Here is a 22,759-nt window from a genome sequence, read left to right as displayed (position 1 = left end):
CTAGGCTTCCATGGTTTTCAGCACCACGTTGGGTCCACTGAGGTACCCAACTTCCAAGACTGAACAACCACTGGCTTCTTAGCCTCTCATGCATGAGACAATTTGTTGTTACTATTTTAAGAAACTGATTTGATAATTTTTTATTAAATATATACTTACATTTTAATATAAATATAAATACACACACAGTATGTGTGCGTGCGTGTGCGTGTGCGTGTGTGTGTGTGTGTGTGTGTGTGTGTACTGATGTTCATCCTATCGGTTCTGTCCCTTTGAGAACCCTCACTAACGCATCATCCCCGCCGCTGATTGTTCCTCGCATTCCCCAAGTCAGTATTGTAGTTGAAACCAGATACTTGCTTGTTACCTATGGCCTCCTGTGGATTCCTCTGTGAAGAACATGACTGAGCTGATGGCCGCCTCTCCCAAGTCACTAGGGTTTGGGACATTTATACTGTGGCCTGGAATGACCATTCTAGGGACTGTCCTGTGTCAAGGCTGGGGATATATGTGACTGAGGGCTCCTGGCAGGGACTGCCTAGGAAGCTGGAACCTACACACACACACACACACACACACACACACACACACACACACACACGCACACGCACACGCACACGCACACGCACACGCACACACATGACAGAGGACTTCCATACTATGCCAGCCTTACCTTGATTTTCTTTTTTAAAACTGAACATGGTAGCTGGTGCCAGCAGCTTTCTGAGGGGCTGAATCTCCAGCCCCCAATCTCTGGTCTCTGATCCTGGATCCTGGTCAAGCCTTTTGTGCACACAAGGAAGCCTGACCCGACCCAGCCTCGGGGAGGACCAGGCTGGCTGAGGGCAGGGAGGGCTGCAGGGTTGGAAGCAGGGGGATTACAGGTACTGTAGTCATTGGTCTAAATTTGGAGGATACCCCAAATTTCCATGGCCTTCTGTCCTAAGACAAACTGTTCCAGGGATACATGGTAAGATAGTAAAAACAGACCGTTAATTGAGAAAGCCACTCCCAAGGATGAGAGAGGGTTGATGAGCAGGCCAAAGTCCAGGCTCATGTGGCTCATAACCTTCATAGGTCATTTATGTAACACCACTTCTCCCACGTTTGGAGACCACAGGCTTTTCACCAACATGCTCTGTTTGCTGTGTGTAGCCCAGGTAGGGAAGGTTTGTGGCCCTCCTCTGTATCATGTTAACAGTGTTGTCTGTCTCTGTCTCCACATCCCAGTTTTCTGGCCACACTAGGAATGAGGTCTGCTGCTCCTTGGATGGCTGGGTATGAAAGTATCCTTTTGGAAATGAACACCAAGGTGGTTAGAGATTCATCAACCTTCTGTTAGGGTTTCTGCGGAAGAGTGCATTGGAGGATCGATCGGGGCCAAGGAATGCTGCAAAGATCACATCACACAACAGATCTCATGCAAGAGATTTATTGGGGCAGAGGGAAGGGAGAGAGAGAGAGGGGGGGGGGCTGTGATGTCCGGGACATTTTAAAGTGTACACGTGTCACATTTGGTAGCAGGTGATGATGTAGCTACAGGCACTGAGTCACCGAAGGCAGGCTGGGGAGCACCTGGCTCCTGACATTCCTCCCTTTTGTCTAGAGGTTCAACATCTTTGGAGAAAAAAGAAAGTTGAGATGCTGGCCAAATCCAGGTTGTTTCACTGGCTGTTCAGGCCCTGCAAGACCATTTGGGGTTAGGGACATGACGGCAGCCGTTGGGACACTTTGTGAGGCTCGACTACCTCAGACTGGCCACTCTGAAGCTGACTTTGATATAGATTTTGAGGGAACACCTGGAGCTGGTGCTGGAGCAGTCTGCAGTTGACTTGAAATCTGTTGGGACAGAGACTAGGGAGGGAAGGTAAAGCTAAGGAGTTTAAGGGAAAATTTTTATCCAGGGTGTACATTTGAAACTTTTAGGCCCATGATCCTGGTATGGTAGTTGTGGAAGAGAAGTCCCAAGACCATGAAGAGAAAGAGAGAGAGAGAGAGAGAGAGAGAGAGAGAGAGAGAGAGAGAGAGAGAGAGAGAGAGAGACAGACAGAGAGAGACAGACAGAGAGAGAGAGACAGACAGAGAGAGAGAGAGACAGACAGAGAGAGAGAGAGACAGAGAGACAGAGGCAGACAGAGGCAGACAGAGGCAGGCAGACAGACACCCCACTCTTAGGAATAGGTGGAATTGACAGGTATGGAACAAGTTGTTAATTGACAGTACTTACCTAGAGTCCATTTTACCTGTGAGAGGTGGATTCAAGCCAATTCTCTGAATCTTACAAGAATTCTTAAGTTTATAAAAAGAGGCAAATTTCAGATGTGTTAGCGTTTCCAATGTTTGTAATCTGTACTACAATCTACATTGTAGAAAAGGCTGTAGACTCATGCTTTTGAGTCAGAGCACAAGCTTGGGGACCCAAAATGACTTTTTGGTTAAGAGCATTTACACTCTTTCCTCTATCCAGAAGACTGGGTGTGTGTATAGATTAGACAGATTTTTTTTTAGCACAATGAGAAGCACTTTTAAGTCTATACTTAGAAGACAGCCAAAGGAAATTTAAAATCTTGAGCTTGTGACTATGATATCAGTAGTCAGCACTTAGCAGAGTAGATTAATAGTTATCAGAACTCCACTGATCAATGTTAAAACTCTGAACTTTTGAAGTTTTAATATAACAATAGCACAGAGAGGGAAAGAAATCTGACACATTTTTCATTTTTATATACCTTAAGTCACTTTCTTATACCTTCACAAATTGCATTTACACACCTTTAAACACCTTTTTTAGACCATTATAACTTAAGCTTTCATATCCTCAGACCTTTATAACTTGCATTTACACATCTTAAAACATTTCCTTGGACCCACAACTTACGCTTTTGTATCCTTGGACCTTACATAAGCTTTACACCTTTTTTTCCTATTCAGTCATTTACCACGAGACACAGGTGGTTGATGACTGAGAGCAGTTATTGTAAATCCAATTCTTTTAAATAAAGGATTAGTAAAAAGTTACATTGAAATGTTTTGTGAGTTTAGCTATTTTTAGAGTCTGGTAGCAAGGTAGACTGTGTCTAGACCTAGTAGTAGCCCTAGGAAAGTGAGGCCTGAAGCTTGATTTTTATATATGAAGAGAACTGGGAAGACAGCTGAAGCCGTGGTTGCTGCTGTTAAACTGACAGAGTTATTACTAGCCTAGTCATCAACACCATCAGAGACCTGAGAAGGATACATTTCACCCGAGTAAGCAGGAAGTACAGACCAACTATCTTCTGAATCTATTGAAAATGACAGAGACTTACTGGCTACCTGGAAAATCACCCTAGATTCCTCTGTGGTTGTTGGAGGCAGAGGTCCCAGGGTAGTCTGAGTCTTTGGCTGCAATCCCCAGAAGATCCAACAGACTTTCCTGTGGAGGAGGCACAGGGGGACCACCCTACCTTGTCTAGGCAAAGCGGGGTGTTCAACTCCCCAGTATCCTGCTTGTCCACAGTTTGTACAGGGTCCTGGTGGTGGACGAGGTGAAGGGCAGTTTTCACCCAGTGGCTGGCTCTGCCACATTTAAAGCAAGCTCCAAGTGTTCTTCTGTGCCCCATTGTCTGTGGAGGAGATCTAAGGGCGGCTGCCAGGAGCTGGCACTTCTATCACGGGAAGTCTTTTTTTTTTTTTTTTTTTTTTTTTTAAAAAAAAATTATAGGGCATGCCGGGCGGTGGTGGCGCACACCTTTAATCCCAGCACTCGGGAGGCAGAGCCAGGTGGATCTATGTGAGTTCGAGGCCAGCCTGGGCTACCAAGTGAGTTCTAGGAAAGGCGCGAAGCTATACAGAGAAACCCTGTCTCAAAAAACCAAAAAAAAAAAAAAAAAAAAAAAAAAAAAAATTAAATATTAAATGCCATATTCAGCAGATCTCTCAAAAGTTCTGAGGACCACTTATCTATTAAGTATATCTAAACTAAACAAACTTTGCTTGTTTCTAGTAACTTGTTTTAAGCTTAACTTTGAAAACATATACAGGAGGTTAAATAAAACTTGTTCCTGTAATTAATTATATTAGTATTTAGCATGACTATAATATAGTTCTTTTCTTTTTTTCTTTTTTGATTTTGAGACAGGGTTTCTCTGTGTATCCCTGACTGTCCTGAAATTCTCTCTGTAGGCCAGGCTGCCTTAAACTTACAGATATCTACCTGCCTCTGCCTCCTGAGTGCTGGGATTAAAGGCATGCACCACTATCACCCAACTAGAAGTATAGTTCTAAACACATTAAAGAATCTGATTATCTATAAGGTGACTATTAACTTGCATAACTTAATTATCTTTAACAGTTTATAATAAGTTAGTAGTGTTCATAAGACTAGAACTTTACATTCTATCCCTGTTAGGTTTAGCCTCAAGGAATAACAATTTTTGAATTGAAGGTCTTCTAGTATCAAAATAAAGCTTTTAATCATAGATACTGTCCATAGAGAGACTGGCAACTTTATTGATCCTTTTGCTGTTGTTGTTTTTCTGAGACAGGGTTTCTCTATACAGTCCTGGCTGTCCTGAACCTTACTCTGTAGACCAGAATGGCTTTGAACTCTCAGAGATCCACCTGCCTCTTTCTTCCGAGTGCTGCCCAGCCTCCTGATCCTTGTATAGTGCACCATTATAGAATATTGCAGGTTTTTTTTTAATGGCTTAGATTGTCCAAATGGCTACAGCTTAAAGTAAGCAAAGACAAAAAAGCTAGACAAATATTATTGTGAACCTGAGTAGACTTTAGGAATTTAGGAATTTATAAATCTTGCTTATCAAATATACCTTGTTTATCAAACATATGTTGTTACTTATCTGAATTTTCTAGCAGCTTGGTGTTGAACAGTTAGCAAAGACGTAAGTAGTTAGACATACATTTTTTTGTTGGTGTTGTTGCTTTTTTGTTTTGATTTTTTTTCAAGACAGAGTTTTTCTGGGTAGCACTGGCTGTCCTGGAACTTGCTCTGTAGACTAGGCTGGCCTGGAATTCATAGAAAGCCACCTGCCTCTGGCTCCCAAGTGTTGAGATTAAAGGTGTGCTCCACCACGCCAGCAGGCATACATTTTAAATCAGCTTTTGTTAATCTGAAAACCTTAAATTTTTATCATCATATACAGTATATTCTAAACCAGAGTTGAATCACACATATAGTATGTTGTAGCAAATATAACCTTAAATTTTATTTTTTTTTTTGATTTTTCGAGACAGGGTTTCTCTGTGTAGCTTTGCGCCTTTCCTGGATCTCGCTCTGTAGACCAGGCTGGCCTCGAACTCACAAAGATCCACCTGCCTCTGCCTCCCGAGTGCTGGGATTAAAGGCGTGCGCCACCACCGCCCGGCTATAACCTTAAATTTTTATCATCATACAAAAATCCATACCAATCCAAAATATTCTGGAGACTTGCTGTTGCTCCCTTAGTGTGAAAAGAGATATGATGATAAACATTAGGACCTAAGAAGTTTCACAATTGTTGTTCTATGCGACGTGGTCATGTGAAGATGATGGTTAAATCACGTGGCGGGTACTCTTTAACCTTAGTAAAGACGGCTGCCAGCCATGTGGCTGCTTACACCTTGATGAGGTCATAGGCCAAGATGGAGGAGAGTTTTTTTAAAACATGTTTTTCTAGTAGATCTTTTTTTTTTTTAAATTTCAAATGAGAGTTGAATCCAAGTTACATACACACATTCAAAGTTGAATCCATATATTTACATATACATATACATAGAATTGAATCCAAATTATACACACACACACACACACACACACACACACACGCACGCACACGCACGTACACGTACACACACACCCATATATAGATTTTTTTGTTTTTTTGTTTTTTTGTTTTTTTCGAGACAGGGTTTCTCTGCGTAGTTTTGCGCCTTTCCTGGAGCTCACTTGGTAGCCCAGGATGGCCTCGAACACACAGCAATCCACCTGGCTCTGCCTCCCGAGTGCTGGGATTAAAGGCGTGCGCCACCACTGCCCGGCTTAGATTTTTAATTATAAGTCTTTAGTTATAAATTTAAGGCCAATTTTTATTACAGATTTTAGAGGCTTTTTCTTTAATCATACCCAATGAACAACTTACAAATCCTGAGATGAGAGTTTACAGATAATCTTAAGAGATTTTTTTCAAGAGTAGAGCATAGAGAAATCAGAGATAAAATATTTTTAAGAGTGGAAAGTAGAGCTGGGTGGTGGTGGTGGCAGCGGTGAACGCCTTTAATCCCAGTACTTGGGAGGCAGAGGCAGGCAAATCTCTGTGAGTTCAAGGCCAGCCTGGTCCACAGAGCAAGTTCTAGGACAGGCTCCAAAGCTACAGAGAAACCCTGTCTCAAAAACAAACAAACAAACAAACAAACAAAAAACCCCAACAAAACCCCAAAACAAAACAAAACAAAGAAAAAGAGTGGAAAGCTGAGAAAGTGTAGAGTGGAGAAAGTTTAGATATAAGATGTCTGGGGATCTTTAGTCCATGCGGTTACAATTGTTTGTCTAATTTGCGAGAATCTGGAATTCAGATTCACCAATTTTTTGGCCATTGCTCTGTACTGAGGCCAGGCTGTCATAATAAAATCTGTGTTCGTGGAGGAAGAGAGAGAGGGTGGGAAACAGAAGACTGTGTGGGTGTGTTCCTGTAAACTCCAAGAGGGAGCTGAGAGCTGAGCTGTGGGAGATAGCCAGGGGAGTGCAGGGGAAAGAGAGCAAGTGGGTGTCTTTAGGGGAGAGACCCATACAGGTGTAGACTGCCAGAGCCAAGAGAGGAAGTTGTCCATGTGGTGGGAGCACCAAGGGTGTAGAAGCTGCCTCCAGGAGACAGAGACACACATAGGGCACAGGACAAGGAGAGGAATGGTTAAGGGACAAGGAGGAACAACCAGGAACTGAGAGGCGCATAGGTGCCCACGTGGAGGCCATAGCAGGTCAGGAAGAAGCAGCAGCTGAAGAATCGCAGTACAGAATTTGGAATCAAGTTTTGTGGGTGGTAGAAGCCACAGGAACAAATGACCAGCACATACCTTAGGAGGCTTAGATCAGCAGCTTGGTTCAGAGCTGGCATTGCTGGGGAGAACAGATGAGCGAACCTGCAGCTGGCCTTCCCTTTGCTCTTTCCGCTTCCTGTGAGGTTAGTCTCAAGCTCCCACTTTGCAACAAGCTTACAGAGCCATCAAAGGTAACTTAAAAACAGGACATTTACACAGTGTGTGTGTGTGTGTGTGTGTGTGTGTGTGAGAGAGAGAGAGAGAGAGAGAGGAGACAAAAACAAACAGGGCTTGGAGCAGAGAAAAAAAAATAGGAATAGGGAATTCTTTTCTGTCCCCATCTTTCCCCTATTGCTTGCACTATAAAAGTGAATAAATTTGAGATTCCCATGGGCGAGGAAGAGGGGGAGGTCCAAGGCCTGAAGTCCAAGGTGTCTTCAGGACTCAGGGGGACAGAACAAGGAAGGCATAAGCTGTTCACTGGATTGTCACCACACTGGACAGGGGTCAGGGGCATAGCCTGGCTAAGCCCAAGCAGAGACTCTGCACTGTTGGGGAATGTTATTTTAAGGTGTGTTACTTTGTTTATGCTGTGTTTGTTTAACTCTGTGAAGCTGTGTTACTGTGCCTGTCTAAAACACCTGATGGTCTAATAAAGAGCTGAGCAGCCAACAGTGAGGCAGGAGAGAGAAATAGGCAGGGCCCCCAGGCAGAGAGGATAATACAAGGAGAAATCTGGGAGGAGAAAAGAAGTAGCCAGAGAAGAAGGAGGACCAGCTACCCAGCTACACAACCAGCTATAAGAGTGAGTGTAAGATTTACAGAAGTAGCTGGGCGGTGGTGGCGCACGCCTTTAATCCCAGCACTCGGGAGGCAGAGCCAGGCGGATCTCTGTGAGTTTGAGGCCAGCCTGGGCTACCAAGTGAGTTCCAGGAAAGGCGCAAAGCTACACAGAGAAACGCTGTCTCGAAAAACAAAAACAAAAAAACAAAACAAAACAAACAAAAAAAAAAAGAGTAAGCCTCAATGTATGATTTATGTGGGAGCAGGGTGGCAGGCCCCCTAAAAGATCAAAGATTGACCAACAACACAGCACCTGGTACTAGGACTTTCAAACAAAGCCAAAAGGTGAAAAGTGAGTTAAAAATGAAGTTTCACTTAAGGGAAAGGGTCAGAGGTAGGGTCAGTGAAGAAGGTCAACCTTAGCCTTAAAGACCATGACTGGGAGTACCTTCACCTCCGAGAACACCAGAGAGCTGACAGATGCTCAAGAGTAACTCCCTTGGATCCAGGGAAGCATTTATACTGACCAAAGGGAAAACTTACCAGTTGCCACTGTTGGATGGGGTACCCTGTTGGAGAATAATCCTTTCATACACTGTGAAGAAATGTCAATCTGATTGGCGTAATAAAAAGCTGAACAGCCAATAGCTAGACAGGATTTCCAGGCATAGAGGATGCTGGGAAGAAGAAGGGCAGAGATGTGAGGAGACACAGAGGAAGCAGAAAAGCAGGATGGACAGTATGTAGATGAGCCTCAGGGCCGCACATAGAGCAACAGAAATGGGCCAATTTAAGTTATAAGATCTAGTTAGAAACAAGCCTAAGCTATTGGCTGAGTTTTCATAATTAATAAGTCTCTGTGTCATGATTTGGGAGCTAGCTGATGGAACAGAGAAAGACTCGTTACAGTGCCCAGCAACTGGTGAGCCAGAAAGTGAGTCTGTTGCAGATGGACTGGAGATCAGGCATAGGATCCCAGTGTGGCTTAGACCCCCAAGGGGGGAATGCACAGGCACCAGATCAGCCTATCGAGTCTCGGCACCAATGTTAGGGTTTCAGCTGAAAAGTACCTTGGCCGATCAATTGGGGCCAAGGAATGCCTCAAAGATCACACCACACAGCACATCTCATGCAAGAGATTTATTTAGGGGGGGGTGGGGCCTTAGAGACAGAAACAGAGAGGGAGGGATGGGGAGGGGGAGAGGGAGAGCCCTGATGGTGATGACTTTTTAAAGGGTACTTGTGTTTGGCCGCTGATGATGATAATGTGGCTGCTCTTGCTGAGTCACTGAAGGCAGGCTGGGGGAGCACCTGATTCCTAACATCCCCTACACCTAATAGCACCCAGAAGCTGTTTGCATGAGCCTCTTAGACCCTGCAAAGAGCTGGGACTGAAGGACAGTGCCACAGGCAGAGGGGTATAAGTGACCCCATTCCCCTTGATTCTCTGTACTTATGTGTGTGTGCATTTGTGTGTGACATGTGTGCATATGTATTTGTGTGTGATGTGTATGTGTGTGTTCATGCATGGATTCATGTGTGTGCATACAGGCCCATACATGCCATGTCATTCATATGTGTGGGGTGTGTGTATGAGAGATTCAGCCATTTCTTTTTTAAAAAATTCAAAAATTTTTCTTCATTTCTTTATTTTATGTGTATGAGTATTTTACTTGTATGTCAGCAGATCTTGTGCATCCTGGAACTGGAGTTATGGACGGTTGTGAACAGCCATGTGGTACTGGGAATCAAACCTCGATCCTCCGTAGGAACAAGGGTATCTGCTTCACACCCTGCCCCCACCCACCTCCAGTCTCTTTTGTTAATTCTTTGTTAGATGAGCGTGTGTGATCAGGTGTAGCCAGCTTCCTGCAATTCCTGAAATGCTTAAATATATGATCATCGATAACTCTGCAATCTCCCTCTGCCTTTCTTTTCAAACCACTTTCTAAATTAGCCAGTTGGGAGTAGACTCTAGGGTTGGAACTTAGGCCACGAGGAACAGCCACGCTGCTTCTTACGTTTGGGATAAAAGACAGAAGCCGTCCGGGCAATGTGTGCTGTGACTTGCTAGCCTGGTTAGGGTCATGGCTCATCCTTTTTATGAAAAGAAATGGCCTTACCTGATACTTTGTTCATGTGTTCCTTTGTGTGACACTGAGATTGTTCTTTCCCAACAGGGGTCAGAGGACAACTTTTGATGTCAGCCCTTGCCTTCTACCTCTTTTTAGGACAGGATCTTTCTGACTTTTTTTTTTTTCTTTCTGCTGCAAATATGCTAGGTGAGCTGGCCTGCTTCTGGGGTTCTCCTGTCTCTGTGTCCGTCTCTCTCCCAGGAGTGCTGGGGTTACACAGGTTTGCACTAGGCAGCCTCTTTTTATATGGATTTGGGGAACTTGAACTCAGGTCCTCACATTTACGCAATAAGCACCTTTACTCATTGAACCTTGAGTCTCATAGTGTGGATCACATATTAACTAAGCCTGCTTCCTTACAATGCAAGTCATCGTCTTCCTTTGCAAAGCTTTGCTTTGTCTGGCAGAGCCAAAGCTCCTTCAGATCCCCCCACTTACACGGCTTATTCTGGTATTGATCAGTCTCTTGCCTGAAGGATGATTTTGACTTAACATTCCTCTTTCTCCAATACCTTCTTCCCCTTCCCCTTGAAACCTAACATTCAGTCTCACTTCTCATGTGTTACAGATGCTACCTCACCCACATAGCATGCTCTTAGGATGCATACTGTTAGGTTTCTTAGCCAGCATAAAGAGACACAATGCAGAAAGAGACCAGAGGGTGGCCTTCGACAGATGGGACTGTGTTTATTAGCACACACAGCAAGGGGCAGCCTCTCTCCCTCAGGAAATTGAGGAGTCTGCCAAGAAAAGAAGCTGACTGCAACCCTTTGTAGCGGGGCAGTGAGGGGCTTGGGAATGAGGAGATTGCTGCAGCTGTCTCCCACAGTCTCCCCTCCCTGTCTTGGAAGCCAGGCTGTCTCAATAGACATCCTTTTTTATGTTAACCAAAGGCTGAGCAAGACCAACTATAATCTCATATGAACCTGCTGCAGGATGTTTGATCACACTGTGACACCCCTGAGACTGTGTTAATATAGTTAACCTTGAATCAGGGGGTGGAGCCAGTGACGAGTTGGCAAGACTCAGTCATAGAGTATACGGAGGACCCAGGATACAGATAGAGAGGCACAGGAATGAGTAGGGAGGGGTATGGAGATTCGAGGGCTTTTTGGACTTCCTTTTGGATCTGGAAGGTGTGGAGAGAAGATCAGCTGGTCACTCCTCCGCTGCTTCTTTGATCTATCCGGTTTTCACCCCAATATCTGACTTCTGAGTCTTTATTGGTAATAGAACATAGATAATCTCAACAGGGACCCTGTTTTACAACCAAGACACACTATTACAGTCATCCAATGGCTTTCTCACGTTCTGCTGTTGCTTAGGTTTCATTGTGAAGCCTGTGAGCAACCCTCTTCCGAGGCATTCTGACCCCTGCTCCTCCCTCATCACCCCTGCTGGCAGCTCTAAGAAGCTAGCATGGTTGATGCTGCTAAGCCCTTAACAGCAGTTAGAGTGACCTCTGAGAGTGGGGGCCAGGATGAGGGACTAGAGTTAGACAGACTGCCTGGTAGGCAGACAGATAGGGAGAGGGGCCATGCCTAGGTAGTAAAGACGGTGAACTTCCAAGATGGCGGCTTCTTCCTCACCCTCTCAACCCAAGACAAAAGCCTGGAAGCTTAAAACAAAGGCCTTGCGGTTTTTTTCTGCTGCCAGTAGAGCCTTTACTGACAGGAGGGCTTGGCAAGTTCAAGACCAGAACTGGACACGTTTATGCAACAGTTGTGGACCAGTCACCCACCCGGTCATCCTTCGGACTGACCAACTCTAAATTAGGGCAGGGAAATCCTTCAGACATAAACCTTCCCAGCCCTCAGTGAGAGGCTGGGGCTTCTGCTTCCTGACTCCCTCTCTGCTCTGTGGAGGGTCTTTATCTCTGTGTGCCGTGTGTGTGTGTGTGTGTGTGTGTGTGTGTGTGTGTGTGTGTGTGTGTGTGTTTCCTACCCCTGATAAAAGCCTTTCAAAAACAGGAACAGAATGAAATAAAGGGAGGAGGACATGAGTGCTCCTCAAGTGTGGAGAAGATTTTTATTGTGGATGTCAGGGAGAAAGCGGGCGGAGGGGGGAGTCCAGGCTGAACATGGCCACACCCAGGTTTCTTTGAGAACTAACAAAACAAAAACCGGTGCTGTTTGGGGGAAGTTTAGGAAGTGTCGCCTTGTTGGAAGAAGTGTGTCACAGGGCTGGCCTATGAGGATTCCTGAGTCTTATTGTTGGTTAAGTGGCGGAGGCCATGCCGATAGAGAAGAGTGCTGGATGATGTATCAGTGGCGGAAGAGTCATGAGCCATTGTTACCTTTCTAGAGCTTTATTGAGAGTGAGAGAGGGAGAGAGGGAGGGAGGGAAGGAGGGAGAGAGAGAGAGAGAAACCGCACAGAGGGGGGAGTACAGAAGGAGAGAGTGCAGAAAGAGAGAGCACACAGAGGGCACGCCCGCTTTTTAGGCTGGGATGCCGTTGCAGGCTGGTGATATACCTAAGGACATAATCCTTACACTTATGCCATTGCCATTTCACTCTCTCTACTTCCTGCGTGTGGTCCCGGAAGTGAGCCCTCAGCTTCCTGCTCCAGCTGCCACATCTGCCGCCTGCTGTCACACTTCCCCGCCATGATAGACCGTCACCCTCTGGAACTGTGAGTCTAAGTGACTCTTCCTTCTGCTGTAGCTTGCCCTGGTCATGGTGCCATGTCACAGCAACAGAGAGGTAACTAGCACACACCCTAAGGCTCCACATCCTACCGTGAAGACGCTTGCACATCTACGCTCACAATAGCCAGGAGATGCACTCAGCCTGGACGTCCATCAGCTGACCGATGAATGGATCATGAAAATGTGGCACACACACACACACACACACACACACACACACACACACACACTGGGATTCTATTCAGTTATAAAGGAAAATGAAATTAAGAAATTTGTAGGAGCTGGGGTGGTAGTGGTGGTGGTTCACACCTTTAATTCCAGCGCTCGGAAGGTAGAGGTAGGCAGATCTCTGTGAGTTCGAGTCTAGCCTGGTCTACAGAGTGAGTTCCAGGACAGCCAGGGCTGTTACACAGAGAAACTCTGTCTTGAAAAACAAAATAATGAACAACAACAATAAAAAGAAATGTATAGGAAAATGGATGAAACTAGGGAAAAAAATATACTGAGACAACCCAGACACAGAAATATCATTCTGTGCTCTCTCTCATCTCTGGATCCCAGCTTTGAAATTTTAGCTGTGTGTGTTTCACTTCAAGTGTCTGTAAAAGCCAGAAAGGGCACAGGAGACGGGGAGGAGAGTGACTTTAATGGGAGGAATAGTAAAACATGTGATACTAAAGTAGAGGGGAGAACACAGGGGCTAAAGGTTTAAAGGGGATGGGGGCAGTGGATATGATGAAGGGTGGGGTGCAAGTTAACCACGACTAAGGATATATGAAAAATCCTTACGGAAACTTACTACTTTGTAATCATAAAAAAAAAAAAAGGCATTTAAATGGAGTTACTCCACATGGGGATACTGTTACTCCAAGAAGACACGTGTTGCTGGGTGGTTGGTGGTGCACGCCTTTAATCCCAGCACTCAGGAGGCAGAGGCAGGTGGATCTCTGTGAGTTCGAGGCCAGCCTGGGCTACTGAGTGAATTCCCAGAAAGGCGCAAAGCTACACAGAGAAACCCTGTCTCGAAAAACCAAAAAAACCAAAAAACCAAAAACAAACAAACAAAAAAGGACACATGTTATTAAACAAAAACCTCAGGGCAAGGTGTGTATTATGGTCAAGGAGACCTCAGAAACGCCCCAAACAACACAGACCATTGCTAGTACTCTTGGTTGCACACCGTTACTAAATGGTGGACTCTATTGCTGAAGATTCCACGCATTTTGGTTGCAGGATATAGAGGAGTCAACCCAGAATTGACTGGGACCACCTCCCTGCTGACTGCCTTCCCAGGAAGGTATCACACTGGGGAGAAAAGGATACTGGTGGTCTTACCTATTGCTGGATCCCTGCAATACTGACCTGGCAGGCAGGATGTGCCCACAGATGCGGAAGTTATGCATGCACTTTTTTTTTTTTTTTTTTTTTTGTTTTTTTTTTTTTTTTTTTTTTTTTTTTGGTTTTTCGAGACAGGGTTTCTCTATGTAGCTTTGCGCCTTTCCTGGAACTCACTTGGTAGCCCAGGCTGGCCTCGAACTCACAGAGATCCGCCTGCCTCTGCCTCCCAAGTGCTGGGATTAAAGGCGTGCGCCGCCGCCGCCGCCGCCGCCGCCGCCGCCGCCGCCGCCGCCGCCGCCACCACCACCACCTGGCGCCACTTTCTTATTGGACTTGAGGCCTAATACTGGAATCCTGTTCAAAATCCCAACACTAGGGAGGCCATAGGCCCTTAGTAAAAAGAAACCGACCACTGCCATTTGCCAAATGGAAATATTGTCAAACTGCTTTCTAAATATGCATGTTTGCACACCTCGATCAGCGCTGCTCCGACCTCAGTCAGAGGACTTTCTCTTTGTGGTGGACCACAGTGAATGTGGAGACTGACAGCAGAGAGTGAGAGGCTGCTGAGTGCTCAGTCTTAAACGGGACGTCTATATCAACCCCTGTCCTCCCCTCCACCCTAAGGCTTGGAGATACCAAAGAAGAGAGGGCTGGAAAGATGTACGAGCTGGAGGAGTGCTGTGAAGTGCTGTCGTCTGGACACACCATGACCCATGCACTCATGAACTCACAGCAGCGGTGGTGATGTGCAGAAGTGCACAAGATCAGGCCCGGGAAGAGACTCATGAAGCTCCACCCCCATCTGAGGAGCTCTTGGTGACTGACAGCTGCTGGTGGGGGCCAGTTACTTTTCTTCTGGGGTGTGGCCTCTGGTAGGCTGCCTATGCGCCAGTGGACTGTCCCACACCTATGTTCATGTAGGATGAACTAATTGGACTCAGTGAGTTAATAATAATAATAATAATAATAATAATAATAATAATGACATGAAGGTGAAAAGGGAGCTTCTTTGGAAGGGGTCCAGGGAAGAGGTGTGTGTGTGTGTGTGTGTGTGTGTGTGTGTGTGTGTGTGTGTGTAGTGGATTTTATTAAGAACATTGTATATGTGCATCCAATTGTCAAAAACTAAATACAATTAAAAAAAAAAAAAGGTCTTGAGATGGCTCTTCACAAGTTTGTAGCAGAGAAAAAGTCCCTGGGAGGGAAATTGAAAAAAAAAAAAAATCATTCCTTATCCACCAGGGGACTTGCAGAGCCCCAGATGATGAGGAAGATGGGAAGCTAGCAGGCACCAGGGACATAGCCTGGGAGACAAGCAAGATGCACAGGGTCACATGGAGCACAGTGGCATCGTGCTGCTCTGCACATTGAGGATGCTCAGTCAAAGTAGGTAATGGGATGGAATGGACCAATAGCTTCCCTGGTCGGCTCCAGTTGCCCACCTCCCGTTTCCTACACCCCTCCTCTCTGCCCACCCTGCCCGGGACTCTGAAGACCTCCACTGCTCTTATGGGGTCAGTGCGGTCCTGGGCTCCATTAGGAGCCTCTTCCTGCTGTGCCAGGTGCATCCACGTGGCTTCACGCTCTCCGTCCCCCTCCTCCCCCTGTCCTTATCTTTCCCTTTCGTCTCCATGGAGACTCACCGCCTCGGCTTGCCTGCATCCCAGCCTCTGCCAGGGATTCTGAGCTGGGCTGGGTGGTTCATCCCTCCTCCGAAGCCCTGGTACCCGCAGCCCTGTCTCCTCCCCCTGGGGTGAATCCACCCTCCTTTACAGCCTCTTTTTTTTTTCTGACCAGCTCATTTATTCTCCAGCGCTGACAGCTAGGCAGAGCCTCTGAGGAGCCCATCCCCCTGCTCCACTCTCCACCTGCTCCGCTAGCCCTCTGGGTGAAAGGCTGTCCTACCGGCAAACGGTCTCGGTGGGCTTCCTCTCTGAGCATCGGACCCTCTGCCATTCCAGCCTCCCATGCCGAGGCCCACTCTGTCAGTCACTGCTTTTTGTCATCGGCTTGGCAAACGGGCAAGTCTTCAAGCCCTAAAATCTGGGAAGGAGAGTTGGGGGTGGGAAGAAGCCACCTGGGAAGGGGGAGGGGGGCGGCGGCGGCGGCAGGACCCTGGAAACCCGGCGGGAAGATAAGGTCTGGATTCTGTTCTAAATCTGTCCCCTCCCCCTACTCATAGGAGAGCAAACGAAGCTTCATGGGAAACAGCAGCAACAGTTGGTGAGCCACGGGGCCTTCTGGGCTGGGATTGGTGCAGTGGGCCTGGCAGGTCAGCTGGCTGAGCTGGTCCAGGAGCACGGATCTCTGCAGTCCAGCAGGCTGGTTGCTGAGCGCTCTGCAGGGCTCTTCCCCGGGAGGAAGCGCAAAGGCCGGATGGGCCAGGCTGTGCAGGGAGGGACCAGGACAAGCAGGTGGGTGCTACAGATGCTCAGCTCGGAGAGTGCAAGGAATCCTCCGAGAACCTGACCATCTGTTCAGCTGCAGAATGGCTGCCTGGGTGCCAGGAAGCTGCCGCCTTCTCCTGACTACCCCGGCAGCTGAGATTGTAGTTTGTTCCCCCTTGAGGAAGCTCCGCTGCAAAAAGGCTGGTGCGCTATGGGTTTCCTGAGTATTGGCCCTGGACACCTTGTAAATGAGGTAGTCATCGCTAATGACTGTCCCCAGCCCCAGCCAGGGCACCCCCAGTCTCTCCTTTGGACCTCACCCATGGTTGCATGGCTGGCATGTGAGGAGCCAGGATTCCCTGAGGGTTGCTCTCACTTAGGATGGCCAGGACCTGGGGTACAAGGAGGTGAGGATTGGGTGGAGCTCATCCTCCAGGTGGCCAAAGGAAGCTGAGGTAGCACAGAGGAGCCTTCATCCCCAAGCTGTCAGCCCTCCGAACCCTGCACCCGACAGGCATGCAACTTTCAGATGATGCCCTATCTTCCAGGTCCCATGCATCATTCCCCAAGCTGGAGCTGGGCCTGGGACAACGTCCCTCCCCACCCCGGGAGCCGCCTACCTGCTCCATCTGTCTGGAAAGGCTTCGAGAGCCCATCTCACTGGACTGTGGCCATGACTTCTGCGTTCGGTGCTTCAGCACACATCGAATCCCGGGATGTGAGCCACCATGCTGCCCGGAGTGCCGGAAAATCTGCAAGCAAAAGAAGGGCCTCCGTAGCCTAGGGGAGAGGATGAAGCTCCTGCCACAGCGGCCGCTGCCCCCTGCACTGCAGGTGAGGGACGTTATCTCTGCACTCAGAGATCTCTGATTAGATCCAAGATGGGGGATTAGCTTTGATCCCTATTCTAAACTGTTAGGAAGGGGCACAGGGTTCCAGTCTGGACACGCTTCCAACTTGGGGTCGGTCTCATTTGGGATGCTCAGGGTACCCTTCTCTGTCCCACCCAGGAGACCTGTGCTGTGAGGGCAGAGCGGCTGCTGTTGGTGCGTATCAATGCCTCTGGAGGCCTCATCCTCAGGATGGGGGCCATAAACCGCTGTCTGAAGCATCCCTTGGCCCGGGACACACCTGTCTGTTTACTTGCTGTCCTGGGAGAGCAGCACTCAGGGAAGTCCTTCCTTCTGGACCACTTGCTCAGAGGCTTACCAGGCCTGGTGAGGGCAGGGCTGGCAGGAGGTTGCAGGGAGGCAAAGTGAGAGCCCCAGGTTGGCTCTGGGAGGGAAGCATCTTTGGGGATGCAGAAAGGACCGCCTGAGACCTTCTTCTCCATCTTCAGGAATCAGGTGACAGTGGCAGGCGGGGAACAGAGGGGTCCCTGCCTGGGGTCAGATGGGGTGCCAATGGCCTTACCAGGGGCATCTGGATGTGGAGTCACCCCTTTCTGCTGGGAAAAGAAGGGAAGAAGGTAAGGGAGAAGAGCAGATGGAAGTCAGCATGGATCAAGGAAGGAAACTAACTGGAGGGTACAGGCTGGAGGGATGAGGGGTGGAGGGGAGAGAGGGATGAGAAGACATCTCTGGGGTAAGGACAGAGAAAGGAGCTGGGTAGAGCAAGGCAGGCCTAACTCCTTGATTTGTGTCCTCACTAGGTGGCTGTGTTCTTAGTGGACACAGGAGATGTCATGAGCCCAGAACTGAGCAGGGAAACAAGGGTCAAGCTCTGTGCTCTCACCACGATGCTCAGCTCCTACCAGGTGAGAGAGGTGCTTGGGTGGGTTGGCCACCCTGCACACCATCCCCCCAGGGTGGCACACACACACCCCTGCACACCATCCCCCAGGGTGGCACACACACACCCCTGCACACCATCCCCCAGGGTGGCACACACACACCCCTGCACACCATCCCCCAGGGTGGCACACACACCCCTGCACACCATCCCCCAGGGTGGCACACACACACCCCTGCACACCATCCCCCAGGGTGGCACACACACACACCCCTGCACACCATCCCCCAGGGTGGCACACACACACCCCTGCACACCATTCCCCAGGGTTGCACACCCCTGCACACCATTCCCCAGGGTGGCACACTCACACCCCTGCACACCATCCCCCAGGGTGGCACACACACACCCCTGTACACCATCCCCCAGGGTGGCACACACACACACCCCTGCACACCATCCCCCAGGGTGGCACACACACACCCCTGTACACCATCCCCCAGGGTGGCACACACACACCCCTGCACACCATCCCCTAGCTCAGCTTCCTCAGAACTGAGAACTTTGCAGATTTGAGTGTCTGGGGTTCATGCAGGTTCTGGAAGGCGCTTCTGGAAAGAGGAAGATGTTCCCAGGGAAGGTGGGCAGATGGGTTGCTCTAAAGTTGGGACAATAGGCCTCAGGGACAGCCGAAAGATGGCTGGCACCTAGGCTGAAAGGCTCAGGCCTGACTGGGCCTGTGTTCTGGGATAAAGGCCGCTCAGGAGCCCCTCACAGAACCCTTCCTATTTGAGCAAATCTTCTTGCATCTTCCTGTTTTCCCCTGTTCCAGATTCTGAACACCTCCCAAGAGCTGAAGGACACAGACCTGGGCTATCTAGAGGTGAGGCAGCCTCTGGTGTTGAAGCCATCACACTCTGGCCACAAGGCGGTCAAAGGGAATGCCCGCCATCTCACTCAGACTTAGGATTTTATGACACTTGAACTGGTGTAATGGGCTTCAGGACAGATAGTTGAGCGTGAGGTGCCTGGTTTGGGGAGAGGTAAGAGAATCTTCAAGCCAGAAGCAGGAAGCTTGGCTCCACTAGCAGTCCAGGGTGACTAGAGAGAAGGCTTGGGAGGCAGACTGTAGTTCCTGGGATAGCCCAACCCTAAAACTCTGTGCCCTTTCCCAGATGTTCGTTCACGTGGCTGAGGTGATGGGCAAGCATTACGGTATGGTGCCAATCCAGGTGAGACACCTCTTTCTGGACTTGTCAGCCCAGATCCTGCCAATCCCAGCTTCTGGAGTCAGGACCCCTTTCTCTTCCAGCACCTGGACCTCTTAGTTCGTGACTCTTCCCATCACAATAAGTCAGGGCCAGGGCACGTGGGTGACATACTCCAGGTAAGAGGTGCAGAGGGAAGAGACTGATGCCAGGGCATCAGGTGAGGGAGGCTGGGGTGGCGTCCCAGAAGTGTGTCTACAGGCGGAGGCTGCTCCCTTGGCTCAGAACTCTCCACAATGCATCTTTCAGAAGCTGTCCGGCAAATACCCCAAGGTCCAGGAGCTGCTCCTAGGGAACCGGGCCCGCTGTTACCTCCTGCCTGCTCCTGAGAGGCAGTGGGTAAACAAAGGCCAGGCAAGCCCAGGAGGTGGTAAGTGTTCCAGGGGTGGAGACCTTCCTGACATTGCTTCCCAGCTTTGGCCCAGTTTCTCCCAGCCCCAGCCTCCTCAGCCCGGGGAATCTCTTTCTCAGACACAGAAGATGATTTCTCCCACCTCTTCCGGGCCTACATCTCGGATGTGCTGAGCACAGCACCCCAGCATGCCAAGAGCCGCTGCCAGGGCTACTGGAGTGAGGGCCGTGCCATGGCCAGGGGGGACAGACGCCTGCTCACAGGGCAGCAGCTGGCGCAGGAGATCAAGGTGTGAGAACTTCCTGGGGACCCTGGCCTCTGCATTGGCAGGCACTTGCTTTCCCTGACCTGCCGGGTGTGATGTCTCTGCAGAACCTCTCGGGCTGGATGGGGAAAACGGGGCCCAGTTTCAGCTCTCCAGACGAGGTGAGGAGCCCCTCCCCTCGGGGAGGGTGGGGTCAAGGAGCGAGATCTGGGGTAAGGGTCTGTGTACCCTGGGAGCGGGGGATAAGGAACCGGTAGTATTCTGGCTGAGGAGGAAAGACGGAGGCAGCTTGGGGGTTCCCCTGGACAGATGGCTGCTCAGCTTCATGACCTGAGGAAAGTGGAAGCTGCCAAGAAGGAGTTTGAGGAATACGTGAGGCAGCAGGTGAGCCCCAGGGTCTGCAGGGGAGGCTGGGCCAGAGAGGATGCCTGGGTACCCAGTTGGACCACCTCCTTCCCTTCCCACTGCCACAGGATATGGCCACGAAGCGCATCTTCTCTGCGCTCCGTGTCCTGCCCGACACCATGCGGAACCTCCTCTCCACCCAGAAGGATGCCATCTTGGCCCGTCATGGTGTGGCCTTGCTGTGCAAGGAGAGAGAGCAGACCCTGGAGGCCCTGGAAGCCGAGCTGCAGGCGGAGGCCAAGGCCTTCATGGACTCCTACACCATGCGCTTCTGTGGCCACCTGGCCGCCGTCGGGGGCGCCGTAGGTGCTGGGCTCATGGGCCTGGCAGGGGGCGTGGTGGGTGCAGGCATGGCAGCAGCAGCATTGGCTGCAGAGGCTGGAATGGTGGCCGCTGGGGCGGCGGTGGGGGCCACTGGGGCTGCTGTAGTTGGGGGTGGCGTGGGTGCTGGCTTGGCTGCAACCGTGGGCTGCATGGAGAAAGAGGAGGATGAGAGGGTCCAGGGGGGAGACCGAGAGCCCCTTCTCCAGGAAGAATAATAGCTAGGAGACGGTGAAGGACGAAAGGGAAGAAGGGCAAGAGGAAGGATGTGGACATGCCAGGGATTCGGAGGGGACCACATCATAATGGCCCTGTTGAATGCCCCACGTCATTCGCTGGCTGAGCTGGGGGTTTAAGCTGAGTCCAGGAACCTGGCGAGGCTTTCTGGCCAGGAGGCCGTGCTTGGAGTGCAGTAGACAGGGTGTGAAGCCTGTTTCCGGCTGTGGATAATTGCTACTCACTGGAGCCCAGGATCTCCCACCATAAATAAGGCTCCACTCGCCCCACCCCACTCCAGTTTATTTCCCTGGAGGGCCCTGGCCTGGAAATTTATCCCTCCATCCAGAGCCCTGTCCTTTTAACAGTTGGAACAGGTCCCAGTATGACTGACTTTGGAGCTGGGGGCCCTGACAGGGAGGAAGAGGACGGACCACAGGACAGAGATGGGTATTGATAGACTGAGGGATAGAACCCTGGAGCAGCGGCTTGGTCCCAAAACTGCTCCAGAAGGACAGGCGGGGCCGGCCTCCCTGCTCTTCAGCTGGGTGTCCAGATGTGTGTCCTGAACTGCCCCGTACCCCAGTCTCCTGCAGTCCTCCTGGGCCTGGGCCCCATGCCAAGCCCATTTGGATGGATCAAGGCGGATTAAATGCCAAAGAACCACACCTCTGATTGCAGTCTGCTAAGGCAGTGGACCAGGTTCTGCCAACGTCTGGTAGGGGAAAACAGAGGAAATGAGTTCGGTCTTTAAACAAGGCCCCTCTCCCTTGAGCTGTGGGCCCTCTGTGCCACGTTATAAAAACCTCCTTGATGTAGCTCTGTGAACAACAAGACCCCAAGGGAGCCTCTCTCCGGAGATGGAAATTTCTAAGGAGACCTCTGGGCTATTAAACTGTAAAGGATGTTGGGCACACAACCCTTTATTTTATATAAGAATAAAATGTGTGTGTGAATGGCAGCTTCTCAGTGTGTAATTGAAATGAGAATTTGCCCTCCCGAGGAATTTGGGGTGGGAGGAGGTGACAAGGGGTTCCATTATCAGGGTGTGGTGGTGGGGACAGGGACACTGAAATTGGAAGTGATCTGAGGAGTACCATGCCCTGGCTTGGTGGTGGCAGGAGGCTTTGGCCAAGGGCCAAGTACACAGCCAACCTTTGCAGGCTAGTCTGCAAGGACTTTGGGTCCAGCCCTCGTGTTGGTCCCCCGAGAAGCTGACTCTGCGGACTCCGTCAATTGGGAGCCGGCATCTGTTCCAGCAGGAGACAAAAGAGGCATGATAGGGAGATCTCGGTCAGCCTGAAAAAAAAGAGAAGCCAGGATCCACTGTGCAGGCTAGCCAGTGGGTTACACTAGATTCTCCCCCCACCCAGTCACACCTCCAATCTCAGAATTCCTTGCTCTGTTCAAGCCCTGCATCTCACAGATGCAAAACCAAGACACAGAGAGAGCCTCAAATAAGACTGTCCAGCTGGCTAGTGGAGAAACAGCGTCTCTGACATCCAGGCTGGCGTCAATACACAGACATTGGAAGATGTGCTGTTAAGGGTTTTGCTGAAATCAAGATGTTCTTTTCTGGATGCTTCTGCCGGCAGGCATGTCCAGCTCAGGGAAATTTTGAGGGGCGGCAGAGGACAGGGTCTGGGACTGGAGGATAAAATACCCTAAGTAGGAAAATCCCAGAGCTGGGTAGGAGGATGGGTGGGGTAAGGGCAAGTGAGGATGACCCTTTTTGGGAGCTGGGCCCTGCGTGGGGACAGGGACTAGACAGTGTGTGGTGTTTGCAGAGCAAGGGTTTCTGGGAGCCTCATAGCGTCCTCCTCTGTCATCTGGTAGACACATGAGCTGCAAAGCCTTCCAGAGACTGGGGTTGGCAGGCTCAGGACATAAGGGCC

General features: G+C 49.6%; 1 protein-coding gene across 2 annotated transcripts; it reads left to right on the top strand.

The window, feature by feature from the left end:
* The first annotated feature begins 15,710 nt into the window (after positions 1-15,710).
* On the top strand, positions 15,711-21,825 carry Rnf112 (ring finger protein 112). 2 transcript variants are annotated; one of them, XM_015992441.3, is made up of 14 exons: positions 15,711-15,940; positions 16,102-16,142; positions 16,855-17,140; positions 17,317-17,523; positions 17,646-17,774; positions 17,958-18,062; positions 18,870-18,920; positions 19,213-19,269; positions 19,350-19,424; positions 19,555-19,675; positions 19,777-19,946; positions 20,030-20,083; positions 20,232-20,306; positions 20,396-21,825. In XM_015992441.3, exons 1-14 carry the CDS (start codon positions 15,887-15,889, stop codon positions 20,864-20,866), a joined length of 1,896 nt encoding a protein of 631 aa, XP_015847927.1. In that variant the 5' UTR covers positions 15,711-15,886; the 3' UTR covers positions 20,867-21,825. The 2 variants fall into 2 exon arrangements, with proteins under 2 accessions (XP_015847927.1, XP_015847929.1); XM_015992443.3 differs by having other exon boundaries at positions 15,741-15,940; positions 17,317-17,352.
* The last annotated feature ends 934 nt before the right edge of the window (positions 21,826-22,759 follow it).

The sequence above is a fragment of the Peromyscus maniculatus genome, chromosome 8 (assembly GCF_049852395.1).
Source record: "Peromyscus maniculatus bairdii isolate BWxNUB_F1_BW_parent chromosome 8, HU_Pman_BW_mat_3.1, whole genome shotgun sequence".
Lineage (NCBI taxonomy): Eukaryota > Metazoa > Chordata > Mammalia > Rodentia > Cricetidae > Peromyscus > Peromyscus maniculatus.
This window is presented reverse-complemented; position numbering and strand designations above follow the sequence as displayed.